At 41.9% G+C, this 19,458-nt stretch overlaps 2 protein-coding genes across 2 annotated transcripts in view; both read right to left on the bottom strand.

Moving 5' to 3' along the window:
* LOC140291454 (uncharacterized) overlaps window positions 1-19,458 on the bottom strand; it is a 392,957-nt gene that overhangs the window by 346,803 nt on the left and 26,696 nt on the right. The window lies entirely within an intron of this gene.
* LOC140291624 (NLR family CARD domain-containing protein 3-like) lies at window positions 97-18,133 on the bottom strand. The gene is made up of 15 exons (XM_072379430.1): window positions 18,068-18,133; window positions 15,356-15,425; window positions 14,991-15,113; window positions 12,774-12,909; window positions 11,889-11,999; window positions 11,682-11,804; window positions 9,872-9,985; window positions 8,260-8,373; window positions 7,721-7,799; window positions 7,351-7,558; window positions 5,401-7,189; window positions 5,137-5,310; window positions 3,378-3,539; window positions 2,307-2,353; window positions 97-2,180 (listed from the first exon to the last, which is right to left on the bottom strand). Exons 5-15 carry the CDS (start codon window positions 11,954-11,956, stop codon window positions 1,651-1,653), a joined length of 3,408 nt encoding a protein of 1,135 aa, XP_072235531.1. The 5' UTR covers window positions 11,957-11,999; window positions 12,774-12,909; window positions 14,991-15,113; window positions 15,356-15,425; window positions 18,068-18,133; the 3' UTR covers window positions 97-1,650.

The following is a 19,458-nucleotide window of genomic DNA, read 5'->3' on the forward strand; positions in this document are numbered from 1 at the left end:
GCCTCTACGTTCAGGTTTCATCAACATAACTGGATGTTATCAACATCACAACGAGTTGCTATAAATGAATACACCGGAGGACACTTTGTGAGGAATTATAGGATTTATTCATAAAAAAGTACACACAGTTAGTAAATTATCATGTCACATAAAACAAAGTCAGAATAGAAAAGATGAGTAAAAAGCTTCATTTGGGTTGGTGCTGAAACCTCTCCTATTGTAATGGGATTCATCTGTAAATGTGTTGATGATGTGACTGTGGTGAAAACTGTTAAAACACGGTCCACAAACAAGTCATGGCTGACAGGCGAGGTCCGTTCACTCCTGAAGACCCGTGACTCTGCCTTTAAAGCTGGCGACGCGGTAGCATACAGGGAGGCAAGAGGCTAAGAAACAGTATGGGAGGAACTTGGAGAAGCACTTTGAAGACATCAGGGACACGAGGTGCCTGTGGCAGGGATTTCAGACAGAAACAGGCTACAAACATCCAGCCAAAACAGCTCAGTGCAACAATCCATCGCTCCCAGATGACCTAAACAGGTTTTATTCCCGGTTTGAGGTCACTAACACCAGGGGTGCACAAAGACTGACACTACTGACCAGGTTCTGCAGCTGTCTGCTGAGAGTGTTTGGAGGACCTTTGTGAGGATAGATCCTCCAAAAGGAAGAGAACAGGCCTCTCCAAATCAGCCCTGACTGCGTTTTACCAAAAGACCATCGAGAGCACCCTAACCTACTGTATGACTTCCTGGTACGGGAACAGCAGAGCAGAAGAGGGACAGAGACTGAGCAGAGTGGTAAAAACAGCGGAGAGGATTGTTGGGAGTCCTGCTGTTACCACTGGGGACATTTACAACAAAAGCTGCAGAGGGGAGTGCATCATTCAGGACCTCTCAACTGTCTCTTTTCCCTCCTGCTGTCAGGAAGGAGATTCAGGAGCAACAGTTTCTTCCCGACTGCTGTTGGACTGCTAAACACAAAGTAATCACTGGCTGTCGGTCCCCACTATGCACTTTAACTTTGAAATTTTTAGTATTCAGCATTTATTCTATTATTATAATTTGTATTTAGTTTTTTTTTTTTTTTTTTTAAATACTGTATTTTCTTATAAATTTTACCTGACAATTTCTAAGTTTGCTCTGACTTCTTTAAAGTGTTTTAACTTGAGAAATAGCATTTAGTTTTTATGTACACATAATGACAAAGTGAATCTGAATCTAAATGAAGGCACATTCACCTGAAATAATGAGCTTTAAACAATATAATTCAGTCTTACACAGGCACTAAATGAATGACAAGTATTGAAATAAACCTGTCTACAATCACAAGCTGGTAGTTGGTTCTATGGTGGAATATTAACAAAGAACAGCAAACTGTAAGATGCTGCTGAATGTATGTACTATATATGTACTTTTAGTGTGAATGCTTTGACTGGAAACACAGAAAAACAACATCCTGGAAGAATGGCAGCTTCCATTTTAAAGGACTGGAAGAGGAAGAAGTTTCCAAGGAATCATTTAGAAGAGTTTCAAACAGAAACTGACTGAATCCATGAATCTGGAAAGGTGTTTCTGAGTGAAAGAGACAGACATGTACAGACTGAACTATCTGTTCAACAGTGGTTCTCTGACAGGAGGAAACTCTTTATACTCAACACAGAGAGACTGAGGAAGCAGGTGACCAGAACCCAAATCCAGGCAGCAGAGGTTCTTCAGTGAATGTAGTGTTGAAGGTGTGGAGGTGGATCAGTGTGTCAGAGGAGACTCTGTAGAAGGACAGAGTGCCAGCAGGACGGTCCACATACACTGCTGCTCTGTTAGAGACAGAGGAGGAGGATATGATGTGTGTTTCTCTCTTATTGTGATAAACAGAGTAACCTCTATCAGAGCAGCTCAGACTCCAGGACTGATCATTGTATCCAAACACACAGTCTCTGCCTCCTCTCCTTCTGATTCCTCTGTAACTCACTGATATATAAACTCCTCCTCTCCACTCGACCTCCCAGTAACAGCGACCAGTCAGAACATTTCTACACAGCAGCTGACACCAGTCATCAAATCTGTCTGGATGATCAGGATATGACTGAACCTCCTCCTCCACCCATGTCACCTTCCTGTTGCTGTCAGACAGTTTCAGTTTTCTGTTCACTGTGTTTGTGTCGATTGTGAGTTGACAGGAATCTGATGGAGAGAACAAACACAATCCAGCTGCAGTTATTGATCTATCATCTGTTCACTTTGATCAATGAGTGATGTGACAGTGTGAAGATGGTTGGATGTCATGAATCAGATGAAGAACACACTTACACTTCCTCAGACCTGGTGTCAACCATCGTTCTCCAGCAGGCTCCACCCTGAAAGGAGGGGGGGGGGGGGGGGTCAGAGCAGCACAGTCTCTTTCAGCATGCAAACATGGACATTATATGGCTCTCACACACATGTTCTACACTGAGAAAGGAACACGAAAACATCTGGATACATCCACTGGAATTTAGCATCTGGAAACTAGAATGAAAGCTGTTGGACTAACATTGACAGATACAAAACTGCTTCTTTCAACCATTTCAGAGTCTGTTCATTTGAAACAAATATTTTAAACTGAAAGTCTGATTTTGAACTTTAAAAAAAAAAAAAAAAACATTTTTCAATTTATAATATTCGGTTTTGTGAAAATTATTACCATACATATTTCCAGGTTGACGGTAATTCATAAAAGGGAACTTTAGCTGAAAATGGTTTTACAAATCTTTGTGCTTGTTATGTTTGTTGGTTTTGTGGATCCAGGTCCCTCATCTGGCCGTCTGCCAGAGTGTCTTCAGCTTCAGGTCCCTCTTTCCTCAGATCCTCACCGTCATCCATGTCATTGTCACTCATGGTATCAGGTTTGTCCTTGTTATCCATGTCAGGTTTTTCACAGTTCTAGTCAGGCTTTTGTTTTCGAAGTTTTTGTATACTGGCTCAGCCACGCTTTTTGTTAGACTGTTTAAAGAAATCAAGTTTTCAGTTCAAAGATCTGCATCCGGGTCCTATCTTTGCCACGCACATCACCCTAATCTCTCTAAGCTGGCGGTGCTAAGCTAGGCTAACATGTTCTGGACCCATCTCTGTATCTGATCCAGGGTCAGAGGACCAACAGACACTTCTCACTGTTGTTCCTGCAGATGTTCTCCTTAGAGACCTCCTCCACAAATATCTGCTGTTTCTGTTCAACCAGAGTTTCTGCTGTGAGCAAAGGAAAAAGGCTCCTACATGTGGGATTGTTCATGTAACACTCAGCAGGAAGCAAAAACACAGGGCTGAGTGCAGGACAGAGAACATGTTTCCAGCTCTTCCTCCTCTATCAGACATTGTGTGTGGCTGCAGCAGGCCTCTCCATACCTGAGTTTGTGTGGATCCTTCAGTGCAGCCGTCAGCAGCTTCACTCCTGAGTCTCCTGGATGGTTGAAGCTCAGGTCCAGCTCTCTCAGATGGGAGGGGTTGGAGGTCACAGCTTCAGCCAGAGAAGCACAGCCTTCCTCTGTGATCAGACAGCCTGACAGGCTGCAGACACACAAAATGTAAATGTAATTATTTACTCAAATGTCCTCCTTAAATTTCCTAAATAATTCTCTTTTCTGTTTTGGCCCAAGCACCAAAGGCGGTGCGAAGGCCCTTTGTGTCACGATGCGTAGTGCCAGAAGGGAGGACCCAAATGCGACTTAAAAAAAAAAACAGATTTACAAAACAAAAAGCACAAGGCAAGAACCAAGGGCGCGGCAGAGCCGGAAGATAAGACTATGGCAAAACAAGTGGCAAAAACCTGAACTGCCAAGACGTGGCTAACAAATGTGGCATGAAACATGAAAGGTAAGGTGAGGATTTCGTGATGACTGTGAGTGAACCTGGAAACTAAATACTGGGGAAGGTGATTGGTGACAAGGTGCAGCTGTGAAACAGAAAACAGGTGGCTTGAGTGAAGCTAAGTGACAAGGGGAAAAAAATTAAAAGAAATTAACCTGGAAACATGACAAAAACCTCAAAACATGACAAAAGAAAACTTAAAACCTGACAATTTGTATCTGTAGCATTTATTTTCCTGGCAAACAAATTGATTTTGGGGGCCTTGGAAATTTAGCTCATGATTCAGGAATGGTGAAAAGGTTCATATTTGAACTGTCTCAGAAGTGGGTAGAACTCAGCCCTGCCCACTAACTTCACTGACGTGGATGAAATTTGATACATGCATGTCAACCCTACAAGACAGCTCTTGGAACCATCCAAAAATCAAACAGGAAGTCAGCCATTTTGAATTTAAATCTGATTTTAGCTGCAATTTTGTTCCTTATCAGGACTTGTATCTTAACAAACTCCTACAGGTTTTATCACAACACCCTGAAACTCGGTCAGTATTTAAATAAAACTCATGTCACCAAAGGATTGAATTTTGATGTTTCACCATCTCATAGGATATTGTTGGTTTGATCTTTGACTAATGACTCGGACCTCATTCACCACACCAACTTCAAATGGTGTCAGACATCAGATAACAAATACTTCATTTAGAAAACTGACTTTTCGCTGGATGGTGTGGCGAGTTTCAATATGTGATATTAAAAATCACTGCTATAATCATCCGAAAGTCCTCAGATTGATGGGGTTTCATCTCTTTCACCCTAAACAAATGCCCATAACCTTCCAACGCCCTGGCCCCGCCCACTGACAACAGGAAGTGATAGGCCTATATGTATGAATAATATATAAGTGAATATATGGAGAGATTAACTCCATATATTTATGGATTTTGACAGAAAATGGGCAACCCTTTCACGATGCTGATTACTAAAATTGTTTGTTCTCCATCTATACATCCTTCGAGGTACGAGCTCAGGCTCAACACCTTGGTGACAATAGCCATCATCGCTGCTTTTACCTTTTATATGTTTATTATTCTTTCTCTCATTCTCAGAAGTTCAGACATGAGGACAAAGTTTAACAGTAATGTTTGTCCTGCTAAAGTTTACAGTGTCATCCTCTTTAATGTAAGACAGAATGTGGAAGCAAGATTCTCCCATTTCTTATGGGTCGGGATCTCAGGACACTCCATGCATCACATTAAGATTTGCACCATCATCAGTTATACAAGTTGCTTTAACCTAACCTGAGAGATTCCAGTTTACAGTTTGGACTCTTCAGTCCAGCAGAAAGCTGCTTCACTCCTGAATCCTGCAGGTTGTTGTTACTCAGGTCCAGTTCTGTCAGACTACAGGACTGGGAGCTGAGAGCTGAGGACAGAGCTTCACAGCTTCTCTCTGAGAGGTTACAGCCACTCAGCCTAAAGAGATGATAACAAAACAAGAAAGTCTTTATACACGTCAAAGATAGCACAGTACTGATGATCAAATCTAACAATCAGGATACTAACAGAGCTTTGTTGGAGGCTTTGACCACTGGCAGCAGCCTCAGAAGAGCCTCCTCTGAAGCAGAGTATTTCTTCAGGTCAAACACATCCAGATCTTTTCCTGATGACAGTAAGATGAAGACCAGAGCTGACCACTGAGCAGGAGACAGTTTATCTGTGGAGAGACTTCCTGAACTCAGGAACTGTTGGATCTCCTCCACTAGAGAACGATCATTCAGTTCATTCAGACAGTGGAACAGATTGATGCTTCTCTCTGCAGACAGATTCTCACTGATCTTCTCCTTGATGTAATCGACTGTTTCCTGATTGGTCTGTGAGCTACTTCCTGTCTGTGTCAGCAGGCCTCGTAGGATACTCTGATTGGTCTGCAGTGAAAGACCCAGGAGGAAGCGGAGGAACAGGTCCAGGTGTCCATTTGGACTCTGTAAGGCCTTGTTCACAGCACTCTGGTAGAAGAGAGTCTCTTTTAGTGTTTCAGACTCCTGAGACTTTGATTGTTCTCCCATCAGGTTGACTCCAGAGTTGATGAAGGTCAGATGCACATGAAGAGCAGCCAGAAACTCCTGAACACTCAGATGGATGAAGCAGAACACCTTCTCCTGGTACAGCCCTCTCTCCTCTTTAAAGATCTGTGTGAACACTCCTGAGTACACTGAGGCTGCTGAGATATCGATGCCACACTCTGTCAGGTCTGATTCATAGAAGATCAGGTTTCCTTTCTGCAGCTGCTCAAAAGCCAGTTTTCCCAGAGACTCAATCATCTTCCTGCTCTCTGGACTCCAGTGTGGATCTGTCTCAGCTCCTCCATCATACTTGACCTTCTTCACTTTGGCCTGAACCACCAGGAAGTGGATGTACATCTCAGTCAGGGTCTTGGGCAGCTCTCCTCCCTCTTTGGTTTTCAACACATCCTCGAGGACTGTAGCAGTGATCCAGCAGAAGACTGGGATGTGGCACATTATGTGGAGGCTTTGTGATGTCTGGATGTGGGAGATGATCCTGCTGGCCTGCTCCTCATCTCTGAATCTCTTCCTGAAGTACTCCTCCTTCTGTGGGTCAGTGAACCCTCTGACCTCTGTCACCATGTCAACACAGTCAGGAGGGATCTGATTGGCTGCTGCAGGTCGTGTGGTTATCCAGAGGCGAGCAGAGGGAAGCAGTTTCCCCCTGATGAGGTTTGTCAGCAGCACATCCACTGAGGTGGACTCTGTAACATCAGTCAGGGGCTCCTTGTTGTGGAAGTCCAGAGGAAGTCGACACTCATCCAGACCGCTCAAGATGAACACAACCTGGAACTCGTCAAAGCTGCAGATTCCTGCTTCTTTGGTTTCAGTAAAGAAGTGATGAACAAGTTCCACCAAGCTGAACTTTTTCTCTTTCAGCACATTCAGCTCTCTGAAAGTGAATGGAAACATGAACTGGATGTCCTGGTTGGCTTTGCCTTCAGCCCAGTCCAGAGTGAACTTCTGTGTGAAAACTTTTTTCCCAATGCCAGCCACTCCCTTTGTCATCACTGTTCTGATTGGTTCATCTCTTTTAAGTAAAGCTTGAAAGATGTCTTCTTGCCTGATGGTTGTTTCTGGTCTATTTGGTTTCCTGGATGCTGTTTCAATCTGTCTGACCTCATGTTCATCATTGACCTCTCCAGTCCCTCCCTCTGTGATGAAGGGCTCTATGTAGATCTGATTCAGAGGGGTTGGGTTTCCTGCTTTAGGAATCCCCTCAAACACACACTGGAACTTCTTCTTTAGCCTATATTTCAGTTTACGTTGACACACTGCAGCGAGGGTTTCTGAGTGAACACGGATAAGACTTTTGTCAGTGCTTCATAAAACATTTAAAAAAATCATCTAAGCTTCATTAAGTATTTGAACATGTGTTGTTCTGTGTGTTGAGACATCAGTAAATGTGTCATTTATCCAGCAGGTTAAATCTTTAGAGAAATCCTCTTACTGCTCTGCAGACGGTCAGCCAGCTCCTCCTGCTTCATTCTCCTCAGGAAGTGAACTGTGATCTTCACTAAAGCCTCTCTGCTCCACCTCTGCTCTTCATCCTCATCCTCCCTCTGACTCTCTAAGCATTCTGGGTAATCTGGACTCAGAACCTTCTGGATCTTCTTCAGCTCCTCCTTCACAAAAGTGACCATGTTGTCCTCCAGCAGCTGGAACAGAATACTATATGAATGAGCCAATCAGACTGAAATCATGGAGCCAAACATCAGATCCATGTTGGACACACTGACAATCCACTGGTCTACAAAGTGCAGCATGGAGATGACTGTGAACAGAATAGATGGAAAAGTAGTTGTTGTACATGTACAGACCATAAATATGGAGTCCAGCTGTGTTTGATGCTGCTGGGCAGACTGACCACTGGGAACCTCTGAGCTCTGCTGGTCCACTCTGTGGAGGAATCATGAAGAATGAGCTCACATTCTGTCTGTCCACACAGAGACAAACACAAGGTAAAGCTCCATGAAGTGATGTGTGGATGTGAACAGTGAATCAGAGGACTCCCTGCAGTGGGAAAGCTTTACTAGTCCTGCTGATCCCACTGAGAATCAACAGCTCAGTCTGCAGCTGCTTGGAGCTTTCAGCTCACTTTGGTTGGATCCAACAGCTCTCAGCAACCCCTTCAGAAAGCTTTCCCTCCCTGCTGAAGTGCCCTGGAGCAAGGCAGCCAGAGCCAGTGTGTGCTTGGATCAGACTGGTTGTACTGGTATGTTCCCAGTGTTAGACAGATAGATGTTTAAAACAGAGTCGTCACTGAGATAACTTGATCTGTCAGTCAAGTTGTACTGAAGATGTAAAAAGAGATTAAATGCTTTAGTTTCTTCCTGTCATCTGTAAACTATTACAGTACCTTTGAACATCTGGGTGGTGCCTTTTCCTTGGAGTACGTTTTATAGATCGGTCAGTCTTCTGGCACTTGGAGCTGGATTTAGGTTCAGGTGAGCCTGGCTTTTCCAGCTTCCTCCTAAAGAACACAAAATAATTGACAAAAGACAAAAATGCATTTAATGACAATACATCTGAAAGGATATTTCTGAAAATCTCAAAATATTCAAAACCATATTTTGTCTCCAAGTCAAGACCAGACTGATGGGCAATATTTCAACCACCTAAAAAATACCCCCAAAAAAACAGATGCATCGTAATCAACCTGACTGTGTCCTTCAAACAAAGTCATTAATTTGTGAATGAACTGCACTTTTACTTTGGAAGTCAGAGGCTTCACGCTTCCTACACTGTGTTAGAGCCAAAGCACAAAGGTGACACCTGCTGGACCAGCCTACAGACACTCAGAAACACCCCCTCCAACATCCATTCTTTCCTCTTGTTCCTGCTGTGTTTGTGGAAAACATCCAACACACACCGCTTCACATATGTGGAAGGGAGGAACAGGAAGTCCAGAACTTAGAACAGGCAAATGGGGTTGAGTTAATAAAAGGGGCTGGAAGGCTCATTTGGGCCTTTCTTCCTGCACTGACACACCTGGGAGCAGCTGAGCTGAGGCCTTTGTTTGAAGCTGAGTTGGTAGGCTTTACTTTTTAGATGTTTGAAAGCATGATTTTAATATTACTTGATCACTAGAGAATAACCATTTGGCTGTTTATTTGTGGTATGAATTGTTTGTAGGCATTCTGTGTTGGGAGGGGACTGATCTATTGAATGATTGTTTAAAGACATCAGCCAAGAAGGAGGTACGCTTAAGCAGTGCTGAGATATTTTAAAATAGATTTTATTCTTTCTACAACAAAACTAACATGATTATCTCTGAATGTTGCCCCCAGTCACCTGCATGCCCAACTGGAATGAAGGATTATGTTCCAGTGTGAAAGGTTTTCAATGGAGATGGGTCTAAAAAAGCCAACCACTGTTTTTCCCAGGTTTATTTGAGTTTGTTTTTAATTTATCATTTGGGCAGGTTTTTTTTTTTGTTTTTTTTGCGGCGTTTTCTGCCATCTTTAAGGGGGGAGACTGCGTAGCAGTGCGGCCATTTGCATGTGCGCTTTATTGTGTGGTTTGTCACTTTAAGATTGCTGTGAATAGGTAAATTGAGTGTGTAGTGGTATTTCAGTCATAAATTGCCATGTGTTTGTGATGTTTTATCTTGCTGTGCATAACTTAAGAAGGCTCCCCCCTCCCCCCGGTCGTGCAGTCTAGTCCCAGGGTTGTTTTCTTTTTAACCATCTCATGTTTGGTCTGATTGTATTTTTTGTCTTTCATAATTTACCTACTCTATAAGTATTTTATCAAAAAATATATTAATAAAATTGATATTTTTTGTATGGCAGTCTCTGGTTCCAGTTTATTCTGGGTCTGTGCAGTTAATATCACTTGGTCACGGTTATATGAACATAGAAATGGATGTGAAACAGAGCTGAGCTCACATTAAACACATGTTGGAATAAAAACTGTTCAAACTGACTCTGCTACATTTTACTCCGTTACAACATTTACACTCAGCTCACCTCTTTGTGGATGGATGTTGGTCTGATTTGAAGTTAAGAGGAGGATCCATTGACCGGTCACTCTTCATGGACACACAGCTGGGTTCAGGTCCAGGTCTGAGTCTCTGCTGGATCCTGACAGAAAAACACTAGTTTTCTTCAAACTAAAGTATTCAGTGATAGTGTTTGAGTCTGCAGTGAGACGGCCTGTCAGAGTCAGTGTGGCTGCTGTGGAACAATGTTACAGCTCCCCCTTGTGGCAGCTCTGCCACTCTGCAGGCAGACGTCAGCAGGTGTGTGAAACTGGAAGGCGGAGTGAGCATTAACAGCCAGCCGCAGCATGAAAATCTGACCGCCTCAGAGCAGAGTGCTACAGACAGGGCTGCTGTTTTTCATCTGTGAGGAATTTGACCAAATAATTTCAGACATGTCATTAAGGTGCCTGGGATTTGTGTGAACCAGTGGAAAAGGGGTATAATTAGGCACACTCCCACTGTAGGAACCTTTTGCAGTTCCTCTAACCTTTTAAGGAACTAGGCCGTTTTTTCGCGCATTCGGACATACAGGAACTAGGGACCACGACCCTCGGTTCCTAGAACCATTTTAGCTCCTCCTCCGAGGCGGGGTCTTTTCTGGGTTCCATAGGAACACATGATGTAGGTGTTTGGTGGTTGGTAGCTCCGCCCCTTGTCTGAAATGTTTACTCATACGACACGGACACAACCGGCGCCTGTTTAATAAGTTAAACTTATTAACGTCGTCTCCTTTGTCTGCGGCGCTCTGCTCTCCTTCTCTCCTTCATGAAACGAAGAAGTATCGCCTGCTGCTCGATTCTTCATCTCCTGACTCTCGCTGTGCGCTCTTCCAGCCTCCATCTTAGATGCCTGATGTGATCGTCCATGATTAATATCACCGTCATGCAGACCATAAACACGGTGGCCTCCTCGCTCTCCATGTTAGCTTCTTGGTGGTGTTGTTTTGTTTTCTTCTCTCCTTACTTTTTGTGGGTTTTGTTTTGCTGTTGAGTGGCGCTACAGTAGCACGTCACGGTTGCAGATCAGTCCCGACCAAGGTCCCCGACTTATGTGCGAATGCAAAATGAAACAGTTCCCCTGGGGAAGGGCAGTTCTTATAACTAAATTCGAGGTGGACAGTTCTTAGAACTCTCTGTCCGAATGCACCTATTGTTCTCAATGAATTGAGAAATTTTCCTTTTTTTGGCGCTATCATTTTTTAATTTTCTGTAGAACCGGAAGTACTTTATTTTGAAGGACTTGAAACTATGTAATTAATGTAGTTTAATAGAACATTGGACAACAACAAAAGGAAAGAACAAACTTTGGTTCAAAGTTAAAATCAGGACAAATAAAAAGGCTAAAGGTAAGGTTTAGCACCATTTGAAAAGGAGGAACAAAGTATATTTCTGTGTACTTCCGAAATGTTTTGCATTAAATTAGTATAGCACATGCTAATTGGGAGCTACAGGTTGATTTGGTCATTTTGTTCTTGTTTCTTCAGAAGGTCGTTTTAAACTGACGTCATTAAACACAACGTGTGAGAACGTAATATTTCTACATCAGCCGCCCTGTTCACTACATAATCAGCATCCTGTGAAAAAGCCACATCAGTGGACAGATATTCAGCAATATTCTCCCTTTGTTTTAATAAAGAGCTGCAGGACTGAACTAAAATATCACATTACACACATGATGCAGCTAATTAGTCTCATCAGAGACATCAAGAACTGATCCAAGTCTCAAGTAATTCAGCTGAAAACTGGTTATCATCTGAAACCTGATGCAGCCTCCACTGAATACTGACAGATACTCACTGTTGGGCTGATGGAACATCATGTTGGAAATTAATAAACCAATCATGTGACTTGTCGCTCTTAAAGGACACACAGCTGGGTTCAGGTTCATGTTCAGGTTCTGATTCAGGTTCAGGTTGGTTCCTGTGAATAAAGGTGGTTTGGTGATGTGAGTGCTGAGCTCTGACATGGAGAAGAGTCATGGACAGTTAGAGATGGTCATCTCACCTCTGAGCTTTGCTCTGGCTCTCATGTTCCCCACACAGAGTGGTTTTAGTGTCCTCACACTGATCCATGCTGCTGAATTCACATCAACTCACACACACTTTCTACCTTCATCTGCAGAGGAAACACAAATCATTCATCTGCACATCAACTCAAATCCTCCTCTCCATCATTTGGGCAGTAAAAAGATCAGCTGCTGTACTTCCATCAGTCCACTAGATGGAGGCATGGAGCAGCACAGACATCATGATCATGATGATGATGATGAAGCATTTCCATTCAGTGACACACACTAATTATCTGAACCTGCAGCATTATGATAAATCTGATATCTGAAACACTGATGGGCTGAATGCAGGACTGAACTGACATGAACAGCTATACTGTAGATAAGTAGCAGCAGGACTCCAGAAATCCATCCTGCAGGATCACTGCAGTCTGACAGGAACCACCAGGGAGCGCTCACTCCTCTCTGTTAAATATTATTCACCCACTGATGAGTCCACATGATCACACACAGAGGCTCCAGACACACCTGAATTATGATCCTTCATAAAACAGGTTGAGTATCAGAGTCCAACAGGATCAGAGTCCAGGATTAATCTGGGTCTCATATCAGGACTCAGAGTTTTATTGTGAGTGTGTTCAGAGAGCAGTGATGAACAGAGTGTCAGTGAACAGCACATTCCAGTCAGAGTTCCTCTGTTGGAGGAGAAAACAGCAGCAGACTGAGTGGGAAACATTTCATGTTGGTAACAAGCTGCAGCTCCTCATCAACACACACTGATTGTTGCTGTTTACTCTCAGCTCACATGACTTGTGTCTCATCAGCAGAGGAAATCTCTCTCTGCTCAGAGACTTTGTTAAATGAATCAAAGTGTCACTTACTCAGCTTCTTCCATGAACTTCTTCCCTCTGCAGCTCTCTGCTGTCTGGACCAGGTCTGTGTGGAAGAAGAGGAAATCCTCTGCTGCTTCTCCGACATCAGTCCTCTGTGTCTGCAGGCTGCCGTCACTCTGAAACTCTGCAAACCATAAAAGAGTCTTAAAGTGATCAGAGGTCAGCTGCTGCAGCTTTATATGACTTTAATTCATCAATAATTAACCTGCAGAGCAAACAGCTTAAACAGAGCTGAAGCCTTCAGTCAAATCACTGATGAGCACCTGAACCATCAACAGTCAAACTTGTGCATATACACACTCTCCGGTTGCTTTATTAGGCACACCTTACAATTTCTGAGTTGGACCATTTTTTGCCGTCAGAACTGCTTTAATTCTTCATGATGTAGATTCAACACAGTGTTGGAAACATTCCTGAGGTTTTTGTTCATAATGACACTCGCTGTCGCTGCATCTATGAAACAAATCTCCCGTTCCTCCACATCCCAAAGCTGCTCTGTTGGACTGAGATGTGGTGAACTCTGTGTCGTGTTCAAGAAACCAGTTTGAGATGATGTGAGCTGCGTGACACGATGCTTCATCCTGCTGGAAATATCCGTCAGAAGATGGGCACACTGTGGTTAGAAAGCGATGGATTTTCATGTTATTTATGCCAGATTCTGAGCCGACCATCTGAAATCAGACCAGGCAGCGTTTTCCAATCTTCTACTGTCCAGTTTTGGTGAGTCGGTGCAAACTGTGGCCTCAGTTTCTGCTGCTGCCCGCTGCTGTGTGTTGGCCTTCTGCTGTTGTAACGAGCGGTTGTTTGAGTTACTGTTCCCCTTCCATCATCTCCAGCCAGTCTGCTCATTGTCCTCTGGATAGTTTCTCTTCTTCGGACCATTCTCTGTGAACCTTAGTTTAGATGCTCAGACCAGCCCGGCCACGTTCACTCACTTAAATCCCCTTTCTTCCCCATCCTGATGCTCGGTTTGAACTTCACCACATCTGGATGCTTAAGTACGCTGAGTTGCTGCCATGTGATTGGCTGATGAGTTATTTGTCTTAACAAGCAGTTGAGCAGGTGAACCTCACAAAGTGGCCGGAGTGTGTGTGTATATACACTGAAGATTCCTGTTTATGCCGCAATATTTCAGTTCAATGAGAAGAGGATTATTTCTATTTAGTTTAAGAGATTCTAAATCACTGAGTCTCCACCACAGTTACACATACATGATGGTAAAATGTCACTGCATAAGTCACACATTTAATGCTCATCTGACAGAAAGGATCAAATACAGCTCTAAGTAGCAACAAATCAATGAGAAGTCAAGGTCAACATTAAGTATACAGCACTTTAAAAAGAACAGAAGCTGCCCAAAGTGTTCTCCTTTCCAGAAAACTTTACAACCAAACAAAACACTTTCAAATGGCTCTGAAGCAGGAACACCTGTTTGATCTGTTCCTGCTGCTCTTTTCTGCTTCGGAAGGTTCCCAAGTGAGTGAAATAACCTGCAAATATCAAAGCAGCAGCCATGATAAGAGCTGGCTGAAGTATCTCAATGCAACTGAATTAACGTCTGAACCAGAAACTGACTAATATGCTGTTAATGCTGTTAACAGAACCTTCTACCCTGGGAAGGTTCCATCTTATGTTTAAAAGTACAAATAAAATGTCTCTGATAAAAACTTGAATGAAACGTTTTAACTTTTAGTTGAATTCAACAAACAAAAATAAACATATAAAGGAAAGGAAAAAGCTGAATAAAACATCACAAACTGACCCATAAAGTAGACAGAACATCTGAATCTACTTCATTTCATCATTAGACAATATTAGTGGATTATATGTTCCATCAGAGCTGCACACAGCTTCATAACTGACTACAGTCAGACACATTTAACTGACATTCATGTTATTTTATTCTGAAAGGTGACACAGGAAGCAGCAGGAAGCTGCTGGGTCTGACTGTAACGGAGGAACTGATGGTTTCATTCTATAAAGATCAGTTCTTCATGTAGAAAACAAACATCATCAGCTGATCATCGTGTTGTTTGATTCCAGTTCATCAATAATCTGATAATCATGCAGATTTGTCTTAAAACTCAAAAGTGATCAAAGTTTGTTCTGAAATAAGAAGTGAACATGTTCCCCAAACATTACAGAGCAGAAACAAACAGCTTACAGGTTACAGACAAAGTTACTTTAGACAAATTTCATACTTACAGTTTGTTGAAACTGGCTGACACAGGTGAGCTGTTTCCTGGAATTAGTCAGGAGCTCCACCCCTGGTAGGATGAGCACAGGTAGGGGGAGAGGATCCCAATAAGAACAGGTTTTACAGGACGACTCAGGTGAGAAAGACATAAAACTTAAAAATAAAAATTGAGTAAAACAAACCACAGCTGAATATTTCACACACAACATGCAGCCATTTAATTAAATGGTTCAATTAAATTCAAAAGTAATTTCTAAAACACAATAAATATGACCTTTCTGTGTGTAAAGTCATCCTCAGCTCAAACAACTTTTCCAGCCCGTAAATTTGATTAACTGAGGAATTAAAAGTGAAAATGTTTTTAAAAGTTTACCTTCAGTTGAACAGCAGCAACAAGTCTCTGAAGGTCACAATAACTTTCTGTGATGCCTTAACAAGCGTTTCTGTGAAGAGATGCAGAGCAATAAAAGATTCACTGATCTCCTCTGAAATGGAAGAAATGTAAAGTTGAAACATGAAAATTGTTGAGGAAAGCTAAAGTTCTTTAAGTAGAGTAAATGTAGCTTATTGCTTCCAACACATGAAGTTACAGAACCAGACAAACACTGAGAAACTGAGCCAGATGCTGTGCTAACAGCCAGAATTCAGCACACTGCGGGCTGGGCTTACAGTGGATGCTCTTTGCTCAGGTAAAAGCTACAAATCCTAGAAAAGCTCAGATAAAGTTCTGCAGTGACTGTATCTGCCAATCAACAAGCCAGTGTTGTTCTGAAATATGATTCTTTGCTAAGTCTGACCCTCTTTGGTCTGTAGTTAACCTATTACAGCACTGTCAGATGCATTCAGCTGGACTTCTGCTCAGTGGGTGTTATAGGGGGATAAATCCTCCACAAAGACTTCCCACAATCTTAGAATCTGTTAAAAATTAACTTTCCATCTGCTTTTTTTAAACTTACAGGACAGGCGTGTAGAAATGGACTGAAACGTGGTTTTAGAGACCATTTTTACAGTGGATGCCTAAAGATTGTCCCTGAAGGTTAGTATGCAGGGTTCCTGCTCAGAAAAGAGCCAAAATCAGAAACAAATGATCTAAAATCCAAAGCAGCTCGATGTTGGTTTCATGTCCTCTGCTGCAGAACGACTGTGGACATAAAACTCTGAAACTAAACTCATTGCTAATCCTTCAGGTTTACTGAGAAAACACAAAGCCAGGTTCTCCAAATCCTTCCCATCTTTTCAAGAATTTAAAACTGAAACCAACTCCTTAAAAATATGTGTATATCTATATGATAAATATTAGGAAATGGTCTCTTAATGCCAATATTGTGTAAGAACTTGTGAAAGAAATATTATTTATTGTCTAATTCTTTTCATTATTAATGAAATGCATGCATGTAACAGTCCCTTGTGTTGTACAATCTGTCAGCTAATCTATAAATGATCATATTTATGATTTTGTGCCTGTTTTCAATACTTTGCATTGTTAATGAAAAACATTTTTATTGTAACATTTGTTTTAATTACACCATGATCACTAATATGTTACATTATCTATATTGTATTTTTATTATTTATTTCAGTAAAATGTGTTTAATTATCAATGTGTTTAACTGATGACAGGGTGTGACTTTGTTGCAATCTTTTTTTTTTTTTGGGGGGGGGGGGGGGGGGGTGGGGGGTGGAGGAGGGCCACAGCAAGATCAGATCGTGCCAACCAACAACGGCACTTCCGGTGGCAACATGAGCTGCTACAGCCGTTGCTTCGACAGCGGGGTGAAATTGGTTTTATATTCGACATTCGCCTATTTTTCCCAAGTTGTAACTATAACTGTGTAGTTCCACACCTTTTATTATCAAGGAAAGCTTTTAATTTTCTTTCAAAAAGGTTTTAATGAATTTGAATTAATTCGAATTCAAGGCTTTTATTTTGTAATAACTCTCTTGTTTTTATAGATATCAACACCAAACCACTTCTGATGTGTTCATGAACTCATTGCGTAGTTCCCACATCCTTTATTTTTATTATTTATTTTTCAGCCCCCCGAGCGACACCGGCAAGCGGTCTTCCAAACGCCACATTTCCCATTCGGAGGGGATTTAATATTAATATTTCATATTAATATCAAGAACAAATCAGAAGTGGTTTGGTGTTGATATGTCGAAAAACCAGTAAGTTATTAAAACTAGAATAAAATATGCACCCTGAGTACATATTCTACCTAAAGGGTTTTTTCTGGAAACTAAATGGCTGTGAAAGCTTTATAGTGAGTTCACAAACACATCAGAAGTGGTTTGGTGTTCATTGCATGAATCTCTAGTGAGAAAAAAAAGACGTTTCACTTTTTTGACGGTCTCTAAGCGCTCAGGCTGAATTAGGGCACTGAGAAGGATATTCAGCGGTTACTCTGAACTTTCGCCAGACTTCGTTACAGTTGGTAAAGCCTGTGAAATGTTACTATTAGCTTTATGTACAAAATAATACCACCCTGAGGGTAATTGGTGCGGTTTTCGTGACGCAATTACAGTTACTGCGCCGGAAAATGGGCGAATGTCGAATATAAAACCAATTTCACCCCACCCGCAGCCTGCTGCCGCTGTCTGTGGAACGCTGATTAGCCGCAAACGGGTTATCAGTATAGTTCTTAACTGGCACACTGTGGCGGTTCAGGTTGCCACCCGAAAGGCTGTTTTTAACTGTCACTACCACGATTTGAGCTGCTGCTGTCTCAGCTCAGGCCGCTTTCAGAGGCTCAGACAGCGGGAGAGCAGAGACTCATCTCCGCCTCAGGAACAGGCTGATTCAGGCAGGAAGAAATGCCGTCGATCGTTAGAAATGGGAGCTATAACGACTCCGTGTTTAAGCCTTGACCCTCATTCTAGTCTGCTGCCAGATATTGTTCTCACACAGTAACACAAAATGGTGGACTTGTTGTACTTGTCCCGTCGCTGGTCCCACAGTTACAGTTTTACAGAGACAGCAGTGAATCAACAGAAAGGACGATGCGGCAGATTGTGTTTGTTTCTACTTGAACTAAGCTGCCAACAGCAGATATTATAGTAAAACATTAAAAATAGTTTCCGTTACCTTCAGACGGAGAATTTCACGGAGCAAATAATCTGCGTCACAAAAAGCTGGAGGTTTAGTGGAAAGTGAAACTAAACTCTGAAAGACACACCCAGAGAGGCGTTTTGCCGGAAATGAACATCCTAACCAGTTCAGTTTAAAGTTTAACCTGTTTAACTATGGAGGGGAAATGTTAACATCTGGATGACTTTACACAGCTGTGAAACTGTTCAACTGTAAAACATGTTTCTAGAAAAAGTTTCCCGTTAGACCAACTTTCCATTTCCATCTCTTTATTGTTCTGTCTCTTCATGTTAATCTCTCAATGTCAATTCCTCGAATTAATGAAAAAAGTATAAAAGCACAGTTAGTATTAAAAATGAGGGCTTACCTCCAGCTTTATTATTCTATCAAAATAATATCAAGAAACTTAGTGTCTCTCAACCTATTTCTGCCTTTTTCTTCCTCAAATATTAATTTACAAAAACCCCAGCACCTTTAAGTTTTTTTTGTCTGTTTCAACACTTCAATCTTGTGCTTCTTGTTCACAAACTTAATAACAACTGCAGGCTTGGATTTGTTATCCTTTCATGCAAGAGCGTTTGATATTTGCTGGTTTTCAAGATGAATGTTCTGACTTGTAAGGAATTGAACCACTTGTTCATTTATATCCTCCACTCACTCTGATAGCTGCTTAATACTGTGTCTTCTGAGCTGGCTGGTTTGGTGGTTCAATATCAACAACAAAACAAATGTAATGAAGTTTTAAAAATGCAGCAAAAGAGATGGGAATAAATGGAGATCTGTCATTATGAACTACAGGACAGTTAAGATTAGCTGTTTGCATGAAGATAAAATAGATTTTAAAGGTGTTGCATCTAACATTCGGAAACAGTTGGTGTAACTCTAGAGCACCAGAGCCTCTGACCAAAAGAAAAACTAATATAAACTTATTTACTCTAAGAGCTTCAGCAGCTCATAAGGCACTTTATCTCGAGAGTGGCTGACTCTGGTCTTATCTCGCTCTTTGCTAGAGGCCTTTTAGGCCAAAGGATGTGAGCTCTTAGGATTACTTTAAGGAGGTGGAAACCTGGTTCAAATATAGAAATAACTTATTTGTATGGTATTGATTTAAATGTGTCCTCTCAGTAGCTTTTTAAGTTTTGTCAGTAATACTGAGCGGGACTCTGCATTGATAGAGATTTGTCTCCCTCTGTTGGTGAATAGAGAAACTGCATGATGTCAGTTTAATAAACACAGAAGCGTTCAACTATAGGAGGAAGTGAAACTCTTTCAGTAGTTCCTGCAGAATCCTGACTTACTGGATGGTTTCCAGACGAGCAAAACGGACACAGTGGACCTGATGCTGGAGATGTACTGAACACAGATGCAATGGTTGGGAAAGATGGTTG

The sequence above is a fragment of the Leuresthes tenuis genome, unplaced genomic scaffold, assembly GCF_036924035.1.
Source record: "Leuresthes tenuis unplaced genomic scaffold, fLeuTen1.0.hap1 SCAF_1, whole genome shotgun sequence".
In the NCBI taxonomy this organism is placed as follows: domain Eukaryota; kingdom Metazoa; phylum Chordata; class Actinopteri; order Atheriniformes; family Atherinopsidae; genus Leuresthes; species Leuresthes tenuis.